We start from the raw sequence: 19,869 nt of genomic DNA, 5'->3' as shown, positions 1-19,869 counted from the left end.
AGTTTTCATGCAAAACAAAATGAAAATAATGAAATTGTGAGATATAAAGATCGACTTGTCGCTCAAGGATTTTCGCAAAGAATCGAAATTGATTTTGATGAGATATATTCACCTGTAATTGATGCGTGTACTTTTCGATATTTAATAAGTCTTATAGCACATAAATGACTTAATTTGCACACGATCGATGTTGTAACGACTTATTTGTATGTCTCATTTGATAGTAAAATTTACATGAAACTTCCTGAAGGGTTCAATATATCAGATGCACATAATTTTGGATATCGAGAAATCTACTCCATCAAATTAAACAAGTATCTATATGGATTGAAACAACCTGGACGCATAATCACCTTAGTGAATATTTTCTAAGGAAGAGATATACAAACAACTTCATTTGTCCTTGCATTTTTATAAAAAGATTTGAAAAAGAATGTATAATAATAGTTGTCTATTAGGATGGCATTAATATTATTGGAACTCCTGAAGAGCTTCTAAAAGCTATAAATTACTTAAAGAAATAATTTGAGATGAATGACCTAGGAAAGATAAAATTATGTCTAGGTTTACAAATTGAGCATTTGGACATTAAAATATGTGCACATCAAGAAGGTTATATAGAAAAAGTGTTAAAACGCATCTATATGAAAAAAATGTCATCCGTTGTCTACTCCAATGTTTGTTAGATCATTGAATATGGAGAAAGATCCCTTTAGACTTCGAGAAAAGGATAAAGAATTATTTGGTTTTGAAATATCATATCTCAGTAAGATTGTAACACTAATGTACCTTGCTAATTATACGCGTCATGATATATCATTTGTTGTCAACCTATTAGCAAGATATAATTCTTCACCTACACAAAGACATTAGAACAGAGTCAAATGTGTACTTCATTATCTAAGAGGCGAACATGGACATTGGTTTATTTTATTCTAAAGTATCCAAATTCGAATTAACAAGTTATGCAAATGCATGTTACTTGTCAGATCCTCAAAATAGTAGATCACTAACAAGTTTTTTGTTTACATATGGCGGAACAGTTATTTCTTGAAGATCAGTGAAACAAACCATAACAACAACTTTATCTAATAATGCAGAACTTTTAGCACTACATGAGGCAAGAAATTCCTAGTTTAACACGTACAAGAGACTTGTGATTTGGCTTCTAGAAAAATAAATACAGCAACCATATATGAAGATAATATTGCATGTATTGCTTAATTGAAAGATGATTACATTAAAGGAGATCGAACAAAACACATTTCTCCAAAGTTCTTTTTCACTCATGATCTTTAGAAGAGTCGCGATATAAGCATCTAACAAATATGTTCATGTGATAATCTTGTAGACCTTTTCACAAAGTCTCTCCCTAGTAGAATTTTTAACCAACTAATACGAAAGACTGGTCTACATCGCCGAATAAATGATCGTTCAGCTGACAGGGAGAAATGAATATCTCAAAGGATATGTATTATTTTTCCTTCACTAGATTTTTTTTCACTGAATTTTTTAGTAAGGTTTTAACGAGACATATTCTTTATAAACATTCAAGAGGGTGACATGATTATGGATCTTCATCAACTAAGAGATTTCATATTGATTTTTCATTTATTACCTATGTCCTATAAATATGACTTATATTATACTTGAAACATTCACCTTGAACGAAAATAATATAAAAAACTTTCTTCTTCTCTTTATAATAAATCTGATATTGTATTTTTTTTTCTCATACCAACTACTTTTGACGTTAATATTTTGAATTATAAATATCATTTTGATATGAAACTTGTATTATATAAAAGTTAAAAATACTTTTTATTATTCTTATAAATACAATAAAAATAAACAAAATTGTTTTAGTTGTCAAATTACTACTCAAAGTTGACAATTTAGTTAAGTTCAACGTTAACAAATGGATTTTTTACCAATATACCCCACATTTTCAATTAATTTCCCAAAATAACCCAGGTTTCAAAAAATTTCCCAATCTACCCCAGTTTTAGGAGGAGGCGCCAATTGGATTGGCGATCCCTCTTAAAAATTACAAGGAGGCGCCAATCCAATTGGCGACTCCCTTAAAAAAGCCTCAAATGAAAAAACCTTCAACATGAAAGTTGTAGATCTTTTCAAGACAATGAATTTGGATATAAATTTTGCATCATTTGGATTTTTTATGAGAAAGTTATGGGCAGTTGAAGTTGGACTTCTGAGTTTTTCAACTGTAATCTGACCTATAATGTCTTGCATTATTTCATGTGTTTCTTTTAGAGTTATGAAATTTTGTCCAACATAACATTTGAAGTAGACATATTAAATTTTCCAATGCACTTGGTCCCACCTCAAAATAATTAAAAATGAGTGAGGTAGGTCCTTGCGAACTTGACCCAAAATTAGGGTTTCAACTGTAATCTGACCTATAATGTCTTGCATTATTTCATGTGTTTCTTTTAGAGTTATGAAATTTTGTCCAACATAACATTTGAAGTAGACATCTTAAATTTTCTAATGCACTTGGTCCCACCTTAAAATAATTAAAAATGAGTGAGTTAGGTCCCTGCGAAGTTGACCTAAAATTAGGGTTTCTGTCAAAATGATCTATAATGTTTTGAAATGAATGATGAGCTTCCAAGTTTCAAATGGATTTTTGATGAACATGAAAGTTGCTCATATGGCGACTGTTGTTAAAACTTGAATGGAGGCGCCAGTTGGATTGGCTAGGGCAGGTGCCCTAGGCTAGGGTAGGTGCCCTAGCCAATCCAATTGGCGCCTATGTGTATGTTTTAAAAGGAGGCGCCAACTCAATTGGCGAGTCCCTCATAAAATGCCTTTTTTGTCTTATAAATAGATGCGTTGTGTGACCTATTGTTCCACAACTCATATAATCATTTGCCTATCATGTTTGGTGTTCGTCGCCGATACGGTAAGGTGATTTATGCGAGAGACAAACCTCAATTGCTGATGCTGTTTTGGAACATCACCACGTTAGATCAACTGAAGAGGGAGCTGGTTCGATGGTTAGACGGGAAAATACCAGAAGGGGAAAAAATCAGAAGTATTGAGAGACTTGACAGTATCTTTGGTTGGGTGCGAATGAAGACTGATAAGGATGCTAGGGAAATGATGTTTGGTCGAGACGACATTAATTTGATTGTTGTAATCAGTTAGAATTATTTATGTTTTCAGATGTTTTGTACTGATGTTGGTTATGAAACTCGTTGTAACAAGAACTTAATGATATATATTGATTGATTGTTACAGAAATACAATGTTTTAAAAAGCATAAGAGCAAGATAAAATGTTACAAAAAGCTTAAGGTCTAGATAAAATGTTACAAAAATCTTAAGATCTAGATGATGCTCCTTGATTGGGACAGTTATTTTTGTTGTGTCCTGGTTGACGACAGATACTACATAATCTTATCATTTTATCTGTGGAATCCATATCTGTTCTGATACGTGTGCTGTTTGGCCTTCCTTTCTTCTTTCTACGCATCTCTTCATTGTGCCAAACAATATCTCCTTCATATGGAGGCCAGTAATCCTCCATTGGTAGTACTGAAAAGCTTTGACTATATACGTTCATGATGGTGTTTGCCTTGTACACATCAGATAAATGGGTGTAAGCGTCTTGACGAGTATAATCGCATGCTGCAATGACATGGGAGCAAGGTATGCGGAAGGCCTGAAATTTTCCACAATCGCACCAACTTCTGTGTAGTTTAACCGCGTAGGCTAAGTTTGGTCTCCCGTCGCTGTTGCCCATTGTTTCCTGGACGCTGAAATTTTGTCTTTGACGGTCAAACACTGTTACAGCGTGTGTCGTAGCTTTGATGCTCTCCTCTTTCATGACCTTCATGCAACACTCACTGAATACTTGTCCAGACATTAACATTGCACTCCATCTTTCACCTCTGGTTGCGAACATAGAAGCCAACCTATAATAGGTTGATCTTACCAAGGCGGTTATCGGCAGGTTTCGAATTCCTTTGAAAACCCCATTCATGCATTCCACAATGTTTGTTGTCATGTGGCCCCATCGACGACCACCGTCAAATGCTCTTGTCCACTGCTCAACTGGGATGTTATTTATCCATCTCCCCGCGTCTTCATTAGACAGACGAATCTCATCACGATAATATTGAAAAGACGGTTGAGTTAAAGCATACCCAGCATTCACCACCTTCTTGCGAAGATTCTTATCTTTTATAGCACGCATGAAGTTTTGTGCAATGTGTCTGATACAGTAGACATGTGTAGAAGGAGGATCATGCCATCCGTTGTCATGGTTGTTGTAGGCACTTTCGATGGCAGCATGTCTATCAGAAATCAAACATAGATTGGCTTGTGGAGCGACATGCGTTCTGAGATGTCGAAGAAAGAAACCCCATCCACCAGCCGTTTCACCTTCAACAAGAGCAAAGGCAATGGGAAATACATTGTTGTTACCGTCTTGTGCAACTGCCATGAGCAACGTACCCTTATATTTTCCGTATAACCAAGTGCCATCAATTTGTAGGAGAGGTTTGCAGAAAGCGAAACCTCTGATGCACGGGTCAAATGCCCAAAAGAGACGGTGAAATATTCTATTACCTGTAGCACAGGTTCCATCTGGCATCATTGCTGGCACTGTCTCCAGAATTGCCACAGTTCCTGGGACATAAGTTTTTAGTGCCCATAAAAACCGTGGTAATTCCTTGAATGAGTCCTCCCAGTTTCCGAAAACCTGCTCAACAGCCTTTGTCCTCGCAATCCATGCTTTCTTGTAAGATGGAGTATAATTATATGTTGTTCGGATATGGGATATAATTATACTCACCTTCACTGATGGGTCTTTATTTACCAATGGCAGAATGTCTCGACATATCAAAGCTGTGCTCAGTTTACGGTGATCTTGTTCAACCGTTGTTGCGACGCAACTGTGTGGTGGGTCTATTGAAGCGATCTCCCAAGAGTCATTTTTCTTCTTGTAAGATGCAGCCAAACGAAATTTACAAAGCATGTTACGACATTCGATAACATACCTTCTAGAATCAGTGCGTTTCACCGTAAAGTCAGCAAAGTTGTTCATGTGGTATTTTTTGATTGCCAAGACACATTCCTCTTTGGTACGAAACATGTCTCCCACCTTTAATTCGCCTACTGGTCTCGGATACGGATTGTAGAAGACACTGTCGGACATTTCATCGTCGTTAAGAGCCATATTTGTCATATGTTGAGGAGGAATATAGGCATGAGTAGGAGGTATTGGTGGTGGTTGAGCCTCATCTTCATCGTCGTTATTCAGGATGTGATCAACCTGTATCTCAGTCTCCTCTTCTTCTTCATCAATAACGTCGACCTCTACTTCTGCTTCTGGGTTGAGTTCATCTGACCATTGTGCATCATCTGCAGCATCTCCACCAGCTGGATCCTGATCTGTTAGTTGAGACTGTTGAGACGGTATACATGGTTGTAGAGTAATGTACAACTCGATACAATCCATGCCTGAATGTTCATGACTAAGAAACATGCTTTCAACATCTTCATCGTCTCGTATCTTTAGGGGGAAAAACTTGCATTGACCATTCTCAAAAAATATAGGATTCTGATATGTCATCTTTGACACATTACCTGATGCTATGAAGGATTGTATTCTTTTTTTGAAATGCAAAAAGGTTGCATTTCTCTTCATCGTCACTCTAATGGTATCAGTGTTTTTAAAACAAAAACCATGAATCTCAGACTCAAAAGTTTCACCGTTGCAGTGAACGTTGATACTGTATAATGATGAAGATGACATTTTGGAGATGAAAACTATTTTGCAAGTGCAGATGAATGTGAGTGAAGATGCTAGGTATTTTGCAGATGATAAGTATTAATGTGAGTGAAGATGAATGTGAGTGAAGATGAAAAGGATTTTGCAAGTGCAGATGAATATGATAGTAAGACACTTAAATAGATGGTATCAGTGTCTCACATTGAAGCAAGTCTGAGATACCGTGTCAAGCATGCAAGTAATTTCATAGATGAGGTGTCTGTCATGCAATACAGTGTGACTTGATGTGTCAAGCATGCTAGGTAGTCAAGAGTTGATGTGTCTGTCATGCAAGACATAAGTGAGTATTCAGCATGCAGGATAGTAGAGAGCCACGTGTCTGAGATGATGTGTCAATCCTGCAAGACAGTGTGAGTTGATGTGTCAGCCAGGCAAGCTATCAAGAAGGTAGTCATCAGCATACAGGAGACAAGACAGACACGTGTCGGACACCTAAGATGGTCAGAGATGAGGTGTCAATCATGCAAGCCAACCATAAGTGTTTTGTTAAGCATGCAGGAGACAACAATGCCACGTGTCAGACATGCAGAAGGTGGCGCCAATTGGTTTGGCGCCTACCTTTATGGCTTGTACATGGTCGCCAATTTGAATGGCGCCCCCATGTAGTAAGTCCTCGAAACCATGCATTCAGAACTAGCCTTGCATGCATGTACCCTATGGTGTCGCCAATTTGAATGGCGCCCCCTCCTTAAAATTGTACATGGTCGCCAAATGAGGTGGAGACACCATGCAAACACATTTTTTCATGCACTCCTCCATTTGCCTATAAATTGATCCACTCCTTCAACAATTCTTCCACACAAACATTCTCACTACCTCATCTACATTTCTCACTACTTCATCTACATTACTTCTTTTCCATTTTCATCTACACCAACTCCCCAACAATATGTCTTTACTCACAATGGGCGAAGCACACAGAGGAACAGTTGCAAACATCGCGACATACGTAAGTTTTTTCGTGTACTTCTTTTTTATGTTTCATCTCCACCAACCCCATTTTATTTTGAAATACCGACTTAGTCAAGTGTTACATTATTTCTATTATAGGATGTCTCAAGGTTTCGCACTCGAGTCCACGAATTTGTCCCAATGGACCCGATGATTCAACCTTATGTTGAACTCGCCGGTTTTGGTCACCTTAGCAAAATTATGTCTTGGTCTATAGATAACAAATTCATTCTAGCCTTATGCGAAAGATGGAGGCCAGAGACACACACATTTTGGTTTCCAACCGGTGAGTGTACCGTGACGTTAGAAGACGTCTACATGCTTTTAGGACTACGAATTGAAGGCAAAGCTGTTAATGGTAAGACCAACTTTCCAAATTCAATTTGCATGGAGCTTTTAAACGTTGATTTGTTAGATGATAATGCTAGGGGACAAGGTATACTACTATCACGCCTAAAGTCATATTATAATAATTTTTATTTAGATGAGCATTCTACCGAAGATGCTCGAATCATCAAAACTAGGTGTTACATTATGTTGTTACTAGGATCCTTTTTATTTCCCGAAGGTAGTGGTTCTAGCATGCATATTATGTACTTACCTTTACTTAGACATATAGATAGAATAGGTAGTTATAGTTGGGGATCCGCATGTCTAGCCTATCTGTATAGTTCTTTGTACAAAAACTACCACAAAGATACTTCTACATTTTCTGGATGTGCTGTTTTGCTACAAGCATGGGGATGGTCAAGACTACCGTCTCTAGCACCGGTCAATAGCAACCCCTTCACTTTTCCATATGCAAAAAAGTAAGTTGTTTAAATTGCTATATCTTTACATCCTTCCTTACAGTTTATTACCCATAACTAATTTATTTTAACTTTTTGGTGTAGATGGTCGGCACGCGGTATGAATTACAGTAGATGTCCGAGACACTGTATTACTCAATATCGCAACCTTTTGGATCACCTTCGACCGGCAGACGTAAGCAAAATAATTACATTATTTCTTCATATTATATTGACTTTTTCTACATTCATTTAAATCCTATTATCTTTAACATTTCAGTTCATTTGGCGTCCATACCTTAATATGGATCATGAGCATCAGATCAACCCTGAAGACGCAGCCGTATGGACAACATGCACACCAATAATACGGTTCACAACAGTGGAGCTGCACAACACCGATCGTGTGAAGCTGCAGTTTGGTATGGTCCAGAATATCCCAGATCCCCCAGCTAGCCTAGGAGAATGGCATATGCGTAAAGTGAACGACCAATGGAACTACAACCCTTGGCAACAATTCGCAAGATCAGAGTGTCGCAAGTGGAAGCACCGTCATGACCATGTCTTAACTGACGCAGTCATGCCAAATGAGGTAAAACCAAGTCGTACTTATATGGCTTGGTATAGATCAGTTGGATTTCAATTCATCGCCGATGATATGTACCTCTACGACCCACGCCAGACAAGTTACACACAAGAAGGCTCAACATCTAACCCCCAACAACATTCTCAGCCCGATTACTCACAACCACCTATCCGACAAACTTTCCGTTCCACAAACACACAAACATACAACCAAAACATGCCATTCACCCAACCCCAAAACCAAGAACATCCCCCATACCACCACCAACAAATGGACCATCAACCTTCGACCGAACATCGCTTCGCACCCACACCATCACCCTACCAAAGTCGCCTTACCCAAAACACTAACCGCCCCATCACCTACCGTAGCCAAGAACCCCAAACATCACAATACCAAAACATCCCACAACCATATCTCTTCCAAACACCCCAACAACCTTTCCAACCTTTCCTAGACCCATCATTGTCACCCATGTCCCCCTTCAACCGTCCTGGTCGCCCATCCATGACTCAACCACACCCCAACTTCTCTGGCATGGGTCATGAGCTCAGCTACGCCGGTACACCATCATTGAATACTGAAGACTATGCTGAGTTGGCTGAATACCTCAACGGACCTTCTCCTGTAGGCGGTAATGACGCTCCTGGACCATCAGATGAACAAACACCGGTGCAGAATCGTCAACGTGGGTTAGGGCCAAGGGTTAGGGTAGCTAGGGGATGTGGGACCGGAGGTCGGTTAGGTGATCCCGGTCATCACCATTAGGATTCATTGTGTAAAATCCAAATTTTATTAATATCAATTCGTATTATGTCAAATTTATCTTTGTGTATTCTCCAAACATTAAGTTTCTTTCATAATTCTAAAATAAACACATATCATAAAACAAAAATTTATAGGTCAGAAACCCTAATTCAAGGACTTCTTATTGTTATGTTGAAGGGCTTGAATTTGGTCCCTTTTGGCAAAATACACATACACTTGTTTTGACAGAAACCCTAATTTTGGGTCAAGTTCGCAGGGACATAACTCACTCATTTTTAATTATTTTGATGTGGGACCAAGTGCATTGGAAAATTTAAGATGTCTACTTCAAATGTTATGTTGGACAAAAATTCATATTCCTAAAAGAAACACATGCAATAATACAAAACATTATGACTCAGATAACAGTTAAAATGTCAAAGAGTCCAAGTTCAGGTGCCCATACCTTTCTCATAAAAATTGCAAATGATGCAAAACTTTAGTCCAAATTCATTATCTTGAAAAGATCTACAACTTTTATGTTGAAGGTTTTGTCATTTGAGGCTTTTATCATTCAAACTAAAGGGCTTGAAGTTGGTCCCTTTTGGCAAAATTCACATACACTTGTTTTGACAGAAACCCTAATTTTGGGTCAAGTTCGCAGGGACATAACTCACTCATTTTTAATTATTTTGATTTGGGACCAAGTGCATTGGAAAATTTAAGATGTCTACTTCAAATGTTATGTTGGACAAAAATTCATATTCCTAAAAGAAACACATGCAATAATACAAAACATTATGACTCAGATACCAGTTGAAAAACTCAGAAGTCCAACTTCAACTGCCCATAACTTTCTCAAAAAAAATCCAAATGTTGCAAAATTTATATCCAAATTCATTGTCTTGAAAAGATCTACAACTTTCATGTTGAAAGTTTTTCCATTTGAGGCTTTTTTAAGGGAGGCGCCAATTGGATTGGCGCCCCCTCTTAAAAATTACACATAGGCGCCAATTGGATTGGCTAGGGCAGGTGCCCTAGCCAATCCAATTGGCGCCTCCTTGCAATTTTTAAGAGGGGGCGCCAATCCAATTGGCACCTCCCTCTAAAAGTGGGGTATATTGGGAAATTTTATGAAACCTGGGTTATTTTGGGAAATTAATTGAAAATGTGGGGTATATTGGTAAAAAATCCTTAACAAATTCAACCTTTAAGAAATTCTTTTTAATTTTACTATTTAAGTTTCATGTTGCAAAAAAAACAATCTCTCTCTTAACTTCTATATAAAGTTCACTAATAAAAAATTGAAAGACATTAAAAAAATGGTCTTTGAATTTAGTCTAAATCATATGGCTCTAAAATTTTAATTTTAATTTTTTATTTTGATTTATTTATTTTTCAACTCATTTTTAAACTATTGAGATTATGAAACTGAGTTATCCGCAAACTGAGGCAAATTCAAACTAAAAAAAATGTGAATCAAGTTTCAATATGAATTTATTCTTATTGATTTGAGTCATGCCGTACAAAGTTTGACTCGTTTCAGGCCTAGTTTGACTCATTTCTGGCCTCAATGCCAATGGTAGAAAAAAGTAGAAATAGTTGGAAGACGATTTTGACAGTAGAGGAGTAAAGTGGGAGTCTCGTCATTACCAGTACACTTTATGTACTGGGTCTCTCGTCATTACTAGAGTACATTTTTAACAAATGAGAAGAACAGTTATGATACATTTGTTATGATAAATTATAAATTTCGGAAAACTGTTATGGTACATATTTATTGGGTGCAAAACTAAACCAAAAAATAGGCCACTTTCAAAGAACGTCTCTCAATGACTACAACAAGGAAAAACAAACTAACTTAAAAGGAACAATAATAATAAATGTAAGTATCTTTGACAGACCCTATAAATATCATGAAAAAAATATATTAATACAAGTAATATTCGTCTGCTTTCCATTATCAGGCCAGTTGTGATCCCCCTCAAACGGTTCCCTTCTTTTACAGGATTCTGAATGTGCTCGTCTCCTCCGCTGGAAGATGTGTAATGTTTTGGAAGTTCCTAATACAAGCAAATTTCTTCAAAAAGTTATACTTTGTTTGGGAAGATTAGACGGCAACTGGTTCACTTACTGGGATAGAAGCGTGTTCTTTAACCTGTATATTAGTAATAGAAGAGAGCACATATTAATGCAGGTGTTACAAAAGACGACCTCTACGACTGTAAATTAGGCCAGAATAGTTATACTCAATAAGATGTTGAAAATACATAAAGGATCATCTCACCTTTGCTGATTTAAATAGCTCATCAAGAACCTCAGATAGAGTTGGATGTGCATGAACTGCCAATTTAAGGTCCTGCATTGTACCATGAAATGGTGAACTTTGGTAGATAGACAAAGGTAAGAGAATATAAGACATTGATGACTATTAATAGTATAAAACCCAGGTGCATAACAGCATATATATTACGTGTTGGTAGAAAATATTACCTGAATACGTGTTCCTAATGCTATAGCATTGGAAGCTTCATGGATGAGATCTGCTGCGTGCAAACCAAAAATATGAACTCCTAAGATCTCTCCATTGTCAGGTCTGTATATCAACTGCATGAAAGTGTAAACGACAGTTAGCACTTAGCAATATCAAGCCTGTAAGTAAGAGCAGAGAATTAAATGCATGCGGATAAAAATGGATAAGAGTGTAGAACAACTGGCATGGACGAATAATTTTGGTACCACCTAAGTATTTCTTTTAGTAAAGAGTTCATAAAAAATATTCAACATTTTCATAAGCCGTATCAGAATAGCATTGACGGAGGAAGACACAAAAATAACCTTGGCAAGTCCCTCCCCTTCATTTTCTGCTAGGGCTTTTGTGTTAGCTTTAAAACTTGTTTTTGCAACACTCACTTCAAACCCCTCTTTTTCACCTTTCTCCCTTGCTTGAGGCTGCAAGTTTCAAATTAGGTAGGTTATAACACATAATAACTTCAACTGAAAAACAACAAGCAGTAACTTTATTGTTTGAATAACATGGGAATGGATCCTCTCATTTGTGATTTTCATATGTTTCTTGTGATTCTGAATGGTGAGAGATTACACATTACCCTCTCATGTGAAGATCACACATGAGAGAATCCATTTCCGAATAACATAGTGGCAAAGGGGTAGTAGAGCTGAAACACGAAGAGTGCTGACCACACAGATGGAAGAGAAATGATTCACTACAATACTCATAGTAGTGAAAGTTCTGATATACCTCTGTCAATCCAACCATGCTGATTTCAGGATGAGTGAAACATGCAGCTGGAATACTTAAATGATTGAGCACGTGATCTCTTCCTGTGACTTGTTCAACCACTGTTGGAGACGTTTTAGTCAGATAAAACTGAGGCGGAAAGAAAAGGGGAAATTTTATCAGTTTCTTCTTACCTGAAATTCCTTGTGCACTGGCAGCATGAGCAAGCATCATCTTTCCATTTGCATCACCAATACAGTATAAATGAGGTACCTATCATTCCACATCCTATATCAGTAAGAATAAGTCAGACAGACGATAATTAGTGCATGAGAAACTGAGACAAACCAGCTTGCCATTTGCATCAATTACACGCATGCGCTCATCCACGGGGATAAAACCTCGCTGTGTTGCCACATCAACCTGTAGGAACAATGTACGAAAAAAATACATTCATTTCCTTCAGGGAAAATATCCTCTCCTAAACACAGTTAAAATACATACATTCTCCAGTCCTAGACCTTGTGTGAATGGAGCCCTTCCAGTTGCTATTAGTGCAGCATCCACCTGTAACAGTAAAGACAACAGTGTGTAATAAATCCAAATAAAATAAAATATGCCGACGAACAAGAGGTGAACTAACAGACTACGGAAGGTGCAAAAAAACAAAAGAGAAACATTGTAATAAAAGTGAGTCCATCATATATTGTCTGCCTCGGTGCAGCTTCATGAACTCATGTACAAAATAGATATGCGGTACATTAAGCATTTATGGCCTTTGAAAATGAGATCTGAGTTTACTGAATCAACAACCAGAAGCTTCAGCACTTAAGCTCAACACATTCACACATGATAAATACTTTCTCATGGGAGAAATCTCAACAGTCAAGACCAATGAGTTTACTTGAAATCTTTCTAATAAAAGATTATGTTACCTCCAAAGTGTCCTTTGGTTCCTTAGTTTTTGCATCAATAAGTTCAATCAAGACGGGTTTTCCATCCCTTGCAGGCGTGATCTATAAGGAAAACATGAGGACAGTGGCGTGTCAATGTAGCCAATCAACGAAACTGATCAAGAAATTACAAGACTCAGTAGTTACCTTGGACGCAAAAACTCCAGTATGATAGTCAATATTACGGGGATTTATAAGAACCCTTTGAGCCAACTTGCTGATTTCAGGATCAAATCCAGGCATAAGCTGGTCTAAAGCTTCAACAAAAGTAACCTGCATAATACCAATGATTACTTAATTTGCAATAAACTAGAAACCTAAATGTTATAATAATATTTTTTAACTTCTAGAACTAATAAAAAACATAGCAAGCAGATGATTCTTACAAGCACAGACACAATTTCTGATTTCAATGGAACAGTCAGTTATTTGCAAGTATTTTTCATAAACAAAAGATAGTGGAAAAAGAAAGTAAAAATATCACAAAGATGTGTCACCTCACTTCCAAGTGCTGTATATACATCACTGAACTCAAGGCCAATATACCCACTTCCTACAATTGCTATCCAGTCAGGAACAGACTCCAGTTTGAGTGCATGGTCACTGGTAATCACAGACTTCCCTGGAGATGAAAGTTGAATTTTTTTCATAAAGAAATTATCATAGCCAATTAAACAAGAAATCCAGAGATGGGGAAAAAAGGATACAAGGTTTGAATTTATAAATGAGGATTAAATTTAGGTCATAAAGAAGAAGAAAAATTTCCGCGTGACATAAATCTAGAACCAGATGGAGTTTTTAAAATTTAGTTAAATGGAAGGTATATCGTACACTGAAAATTGGTACTTGGGGGAAATGTACAAATTAGGATATAAGGAATTTTTCTGAAATTTTCAATTGCTGAAGAGATAGCGACTATTTCTGTATACTTGATGATACTTGATGTCTCTTGACCACATGGACTGTAAAAGCTGTGGAACACCCTTCTTTTATAGATTGGTATAGAAACAGATACGAGAACTGTAGGAGTCATTACTTCTTTTAGATCTGTCCTATACTGAACAGAGGCCCCCTTTGTACATTTCATTGGAGTCTATAATCCTAAATACTACAATAACATAACATTTATCAGATAGACGGAGTAAACTGCGTGAATCAAATGATGCTATGATATCTTATCTTATGGCAAATCATTTCTAAAGACGGACCATTTAAACTCAAGTCCTTCATATTTGACTTAAAAATTTATAATATTTCTTGGTCTCTGTCTCCTTCTAACTATTGGACAACCCTCCAACTAATCTCTTCACTAGAACTTGTCTTCTCCACACTATGTATTATATGCTATCCAACTTTCTCTCCAATGGATTCATTCTTAATCCTATCTTCTCTTATTCGATCCATATCAATCACAAGATTATCATCTTCGCAAAATGGAGCTTATTTTCTTATCGATTATTCACTGTCCAATATTCAGTCTTATGCAAAATTACTAATCTAATGGTTAAAAGGTTACCCTGTGCTTAAGAGTGCCAGCCATGGTGGCGTTCAAGGAAGGGTCAAACCCATTGTGAATCTACTGTAAACAGACTTAAATTACATTTTGATTCCACCAATAATTACATCTCCCTCTATTTATTTGTCAATTTGTATGATTGACCCAAGGTTCTTTCAAACTGTGAATTGGGGTATGCCATGATCTCCAACTTTCACCTTTAAGCTTACTGCAACTTCTGCAAACTTACATTTCATATATGTTTTGTTTATCTTCAAACAAAAGCCACGTGCTTTAAAAGCTTATATCTACATCTCAGTCTATTGCTTTTCTCAAATGCTCGGTGGTGGATGAAGTACTGTGGCAGCAAGCCAAAAATGCGCCATATAAATACCGCTGCTATGGGGGAAACATGGCTGATATAATAGCTGTTGCAGCCTGGCAGTTGGCAAAGCATCTGCCACGCCATAACACCCTAGCGGCAATTTGACAACATTACATCTCTCAACTCTCCAACTCGTGCTATTATCTAAAAAGATACATATTGTGATTCATGTCACTAGCTCTTAAATATACTTATAGTTATCATACGAGGCCTACCTTGTTTTCCCAGTTCTCAAACTTGTTATTAACTTACCATACATATTCTTAATTGCTCGAGTATCAGCAATATGAACGCTTTTCTTCTCTACAACCAACCATCCATAAAACCTGTATCTTTAGGCATCCTAACCATGCCTTTTCCAAAGCAATAAAAATCATGTGCGAGTCTTTTTTATTCCTGGGATATATCTCTGTCAATCTTCTTAGAAAGTATTCACTGTTCACATCCATGTCATAAATTTGAGTTAAATTTCTCCGATATTTTTCTATGTACTACTAACCCCCCCCCAAAAAAAAATCTTTAATGGAAAATTTATCCCTTTTTAACATCCATGGGACTTTAGTCTTTTGTAGAGAAGAGAAGAAGTCAACTAAGTGAAGTAAACTAGAATGCAGGAGAAGAAGTCCACTAAGTTAGGTAAAACTAAATTGAGAAACATCAAATATCCATGGCATGAAGGAAAAGATTGATGTGTACCATCAACTTCAACACCCTTAGGAACAAAAGGAACAGACCCAGTGGCAATGATGATATTTTTTGCAGTTACGATGTTGTCTGAAGAGCCAATTTTCACCTTTTGAGGACCCTGCACAGATTCATGCATGGAAACAAATGAAAATGTAAAGATTTTCTTCTGCCATTTCGAGATAGCCTCGGCTAATAAACAAATAGTTCCATTCACTAAGAGTGTGGTTGAAACATTAAAATGAATTTGAATTATAGAAGTCACAAAGATTTTATTCTGCCATTTCAAGATAGCCACGGCTAATAAACAAATAGTTCCATTCACTAAGAGTGTGGTTAAAACATTAAAATGAATTTGAATTATAAATCAAGTAAAAAAGGGAACAGGAAAAACAATAAAAAGTTTTTTTCACTATTTACTATACAAAAATGTTACAAATAGGAAACAAAGTGAAAACAATATGGCCTTTTTATTGTTCAGATTGAAAACAGAAAATGAAATGACAACCAATGAGGCCCTAACGTAGAAAAACAAATGTGGTTTTCAGTGAAGTGTTTGTGTACTTGATGGGGGAAAAGTATATCAAGGTTTATCTCATTACAAGAGTGAGTATTATAACTTTTTGTACAAGGGTAAATGAATTTGTTTTCAAATTTCATTTCATATCCTTGAACCTAAATAGAAGGCATAAATTTTTTTTCACTTAATTTCTCCCAATTTGATTCGCTTTGCATCAATTGTTCATATGTTGTTGTCGCCTTCATTGCCATTATCATGATCAAAACAGTGTGTAATGTTTATCATTGTTATTTTTTTCAAAAATATTGGTTGATTCACATTGCATGTTGACTGTTTTATCCTTAATAGCTTAATTTATAAAAATCAAAACAATTCCAAATTTTTTAAGCACTCCAAAATTTGATTTCTAAATCAATTCAAATTCCATTGTTTAAAATGAAGGTAGAAATTGTTCAGACCAAATTAATAGAAATCAGATCATGCTTTTAAATATTTCAAACACGGTTTATGTGATCTCACTAATATTTATTCATGATGCTATAGAATTCACGAAGCATAGATTGAATAATATATATGCCACTTACCAATATAGTACCAAAACCAGTAAGTATGTCCACTCCTATCGCTTTAAGGGAGCTTGTCAAATTATTACGGATTTTGGAAGCAAGATTATTGGCATGATCAGCCACTCCTTGTCTGTCATACCCAGCAGAAGAAACCTGAAAAAAAAGAGGCAAAACAGACAAAGGTAACACAATCATGCAAAACCACACTCATGACCATCATGTACAGTATTCTAAATTTTAATATTAATTACAACAATAAATTTAAGAGAGCCTAGTTTTAAGTGACATTCTTACATGTAAGCCCAATGACTTCAAGTGATGATCACTCCTTAGCTCCCGCATACGACCACTAGCAGCCAAAAGAGCTTTCGAAGGAACACAGCCTCTGTTCACACATGTCCCTCCCACCACGTCTCCCTCCACTATAGCTGTTTTCAATCCCTGCAATCATTGCCTTATCAAAATTTATCACAAATAAATGTTACATTCACCTTACTTTATCGCACAATCAGCATTCAACAATAGCAATTACACAATAATAGTAATCCTTTGCATATCAATTTCTATGTGCACACTGTAGCTATCACTGTCGCTTTGAACTTGTTTACTAGTTTAGTTACAAAATCGACTATGAAATTATGAATTTCGAAATTATGAATTTCGAATGTTGTGATCAATCAAACCTTCTCGACGGCGTGAAGCGCAGCACCGTGACCACCAACACCGGCACCAATAATCAACAAATCATAATCGAAGGATCCAGAAGTGCTGCTGCCATTGTCGGAGCGGGCAGCGGATACTATAGCGGAGTGTTGACGGCGGAGATTACGGTTAAGAGAAGTTGAAAACCCTAAACCCAACGCCTCGCGTCTCAAACCGCAGAAACGGAGGTTTAGAGGTTTGGCAGTGGAGAGTGGGAGAGAGTGATGTGATCTGGAGATTGTGGCGGCGGCGGAGGTGGTGGGGGAGAAAGTGAGGGAGAGAGAGGATTGCATTTTGTTGAGGAAGAAGAGAGAGAAAGTGGAAATGGAGATGAAGAGAAAGATAGAAAGAGATCTGAGAAGATTGTATAAGAAAGAAAAGAGAAGAGATGAACCTCGAGGAATCCGTTGGGAGTTAGGAGGAAAATAAGAAAGCGGAGAAAACAAAGAGCGGCGGATAAAACATAAATAAACCACTTTTCTTTTTAAAAAAAAAAAACTAATTAATAGTAGTAAACTTTGTCAACCAAGTTAGGACGGATATTTAATCACCAATGACATTTTTCTTTGAAGTTGAGATCACTTTCTTTTTAATCATGGTGGATATGTTTTGTTGTGTTTCCTTCTTCCTTTTAACATATGGAATATGGTAGTGTAGTTTACTAATATAAGATGGTGAGATTTCATTTGACTTCATTAGTTACTTATCGAGTATTTTGAACTATGATTTGTCATTTGGTTATCTTTTCTTTTTGGTACCCTCGATGATATACTTGGCACACTCGTTTAGCCTCTTCTTAACTCTATGGTTAAGACTAATAGTAATATATGCTACTAATATTTAAATGGGTGGATTTGGTGATTCTTTTGGGTTACTCACTTATATGGACGCATCAATGCTGTAACATTCTATTTTATTATTATTTTGATGTGTGGTCTCAATGACAATTTTTTGTCTAGAAACTTTAATAGGCTTTTCTGAATCCAAAATACTATTTTTTTCCTCTATTTGATATTTTCTCCGTCTCACAATGAATGATTCAGTTGATCATTTCACACGTATTAAGAGGGGAAAAAATTGAAAGAGAGTGAATGATATTCTTACAAAAATACTTTTATCATGTATTGAGAATGATAAAAATAATATTAATTAGAGGATAGAATTGGAAAAGATGCATTGGAAATTGAAATTGATCATTAATTTTGGGACACTTTTGTATTCTAAATGGGGCATTCATTATGGGACGGAGGGAGTATAACATATTTTCCATTATATCATGTATGTAACAGATATGTTGGCTAGTGTTAGTGTCGTTGGCTAGTGTTAATGTCGTTCTTTTAGATTTTGCTTACCAACAATCTAACTTCTTCGTCAATAAGAATAACATCAAATTGATACTTGTTCCCAAATCACATGTGTTTTTTTCCCACATTTAGCTTCTCAATTGTACAAGTGGTTGTAAAATTACATGGATCTTTGAGTTTTTGTGGAAACTTTCTTTAGATGATAGCACTACATTATTATGATAATGTCATATTGTCATTGTCAAGTAACTTTGTCTTTCTTGTCAACAAGTCCTTTATAAATTTGGCATAGAGTGATATTTGTTTCAAGACTTCAACAAAAATGATGTTAACGTGCATTTTTATAAACATCTCCATAAATTTCTTAAATTGATCCTATTTTTATCTTTCTTATTCAAATAAGGGTATGAAAACTTTGCATAATATGGAACTTACTTCTTTTTATTTATTTTTTCACGTTCATTGTTTTCTCTCCGCTTTTTTTTCTCATCGTTTATCATATTCTTATTTTCAACTACTCCATCTCATACATATTTCTTAACTTTTTTATATGACTTCTTCTTCTAACGCTTAATACATGAGAACATGAATATCCTTCCATTTTTCTACAATATTTTTGGTAAATTCTTTGTTGGATTAAACACCAATTTGTCTAAACAACTCCCCTATACAAGTTTTAAGTTTCTAATAGAGGCTTAATTATTCTTATTAGTTGTTTCTAGATTTACCTTGATAGCTTCTTGATCTGAGATGTATTACCTTAATCACATCGCCTTTCCAAACCTCATGATTGATGGATTGTGAATTGGAATAACTTTTGATAGGCCTCTGAGAGATTAGCCCACTGATCATTTAGCCTGTAAATGACATGGAAGGGACTTGGGAGGATGTGATCGCGATCAACCCAATATGTCTCACTCATGGGTCATTGGAGAACCTGTCAAGCAATGTATTATAGAGAGTAGTTAAAGTTATCATTGTTGAACAAGTGACTGCAATCACACGAGGGGGTGATTTGTGATATTTAGATTTAAAAAAATTGTTTATAAAAACAAGTTGGTTTGAAAACGGTTTATGCCAGAAGAGAGAAGCAAATAGAGATAAAGCAGCGAAATAATAGAATTAAG

The 19,869-nt window shown here is 36.2% G+C and overlaps 2 protein-coding genes across 2 annotated transcripts; one reads left to right on the top strand and one right to left on the bottom strand.

The window, feature by feature from the left end:
* Positions 1-7,351: 7,351 nt before the first annotated feature.
* Positions 7,352-8,970, top strand: LOC127073213 (uncharacterized). The gene is made up of 3 exons (XM_051014346.1): positions 7,352-7,580; positions 7,665-7,755; positions 7,840-8,970. The coding sequence occupies exons 1-3, from the start codon at positions 7,354-7,356 to the stop codon at positions 8,911-8,913; spliced, it is 1,392 nt and encodes a 463-aa protein (XP_050870303.1). The 5' UTR covers positions 7,352-7,353; the 3' UTR covers positions 8,914-8,970.
* A 1,630-nt stretch (positions 8,971-10,600) lies between these two features.
* LOC127073212 (dihydrolipoyl dehydrogenase 2, chloroplastic) lies at positions 10,601-18,061 on the bottom strand. The gene is made up of 16 exons (XM_051014345.1): positions 17,420-18,061; positions 17,031-17,177; positions 16,755-16,889; positions 15,663-15,771; positions 13,584-13,708; positions 13,234-13,359; positions 13,069-13,149; positions 12,638-12,700; positions 12,482-12,556; positions 12,328-12,406; positions 12,155-12,255; positions 11,731-11,844; positions 11,386-11,499; positions 11,180-11,251; positions 11,027-11,050; positions 10,601-10,955 (listed from the first exon to the last, which is right to left on the bottom strand). Exons 1-16 carry the CDS (start codon positions 17,729-17,731, stop codon positions 10,749-10,751), a joined length of 1,884 nt encoding a protein of 627 aa, XP_050870302.1. The 5' UTR covers positions 17,732-18,061; the 3' UTR covers positions 10,601-10,748.
* Between the last annotated feature and the right edge of the window lie 1,808 nt (positions 18,062-19,869).

The sequence above is a fragment of the Lathyrus oleraceus genome, chromosome 4 (genome assembly GCF_024323335.1).
Source record: "Lathyrus oleraceus cultivar Zhongwan6 chromosome 4, CAAS_Psat_ZW6_1.0, whole genome shotgun sequence".
Classification (NCBI taxonomy): Eukaryota; Viridiplantae; Streptophyta; class Magnoliopsida; order Fabales; family Fabaceae; genus Lathyrus; species Lathyrus oleraceus.
This window is presented reverse-complemented; position numbering and strand designations above follow the sequence as displayed.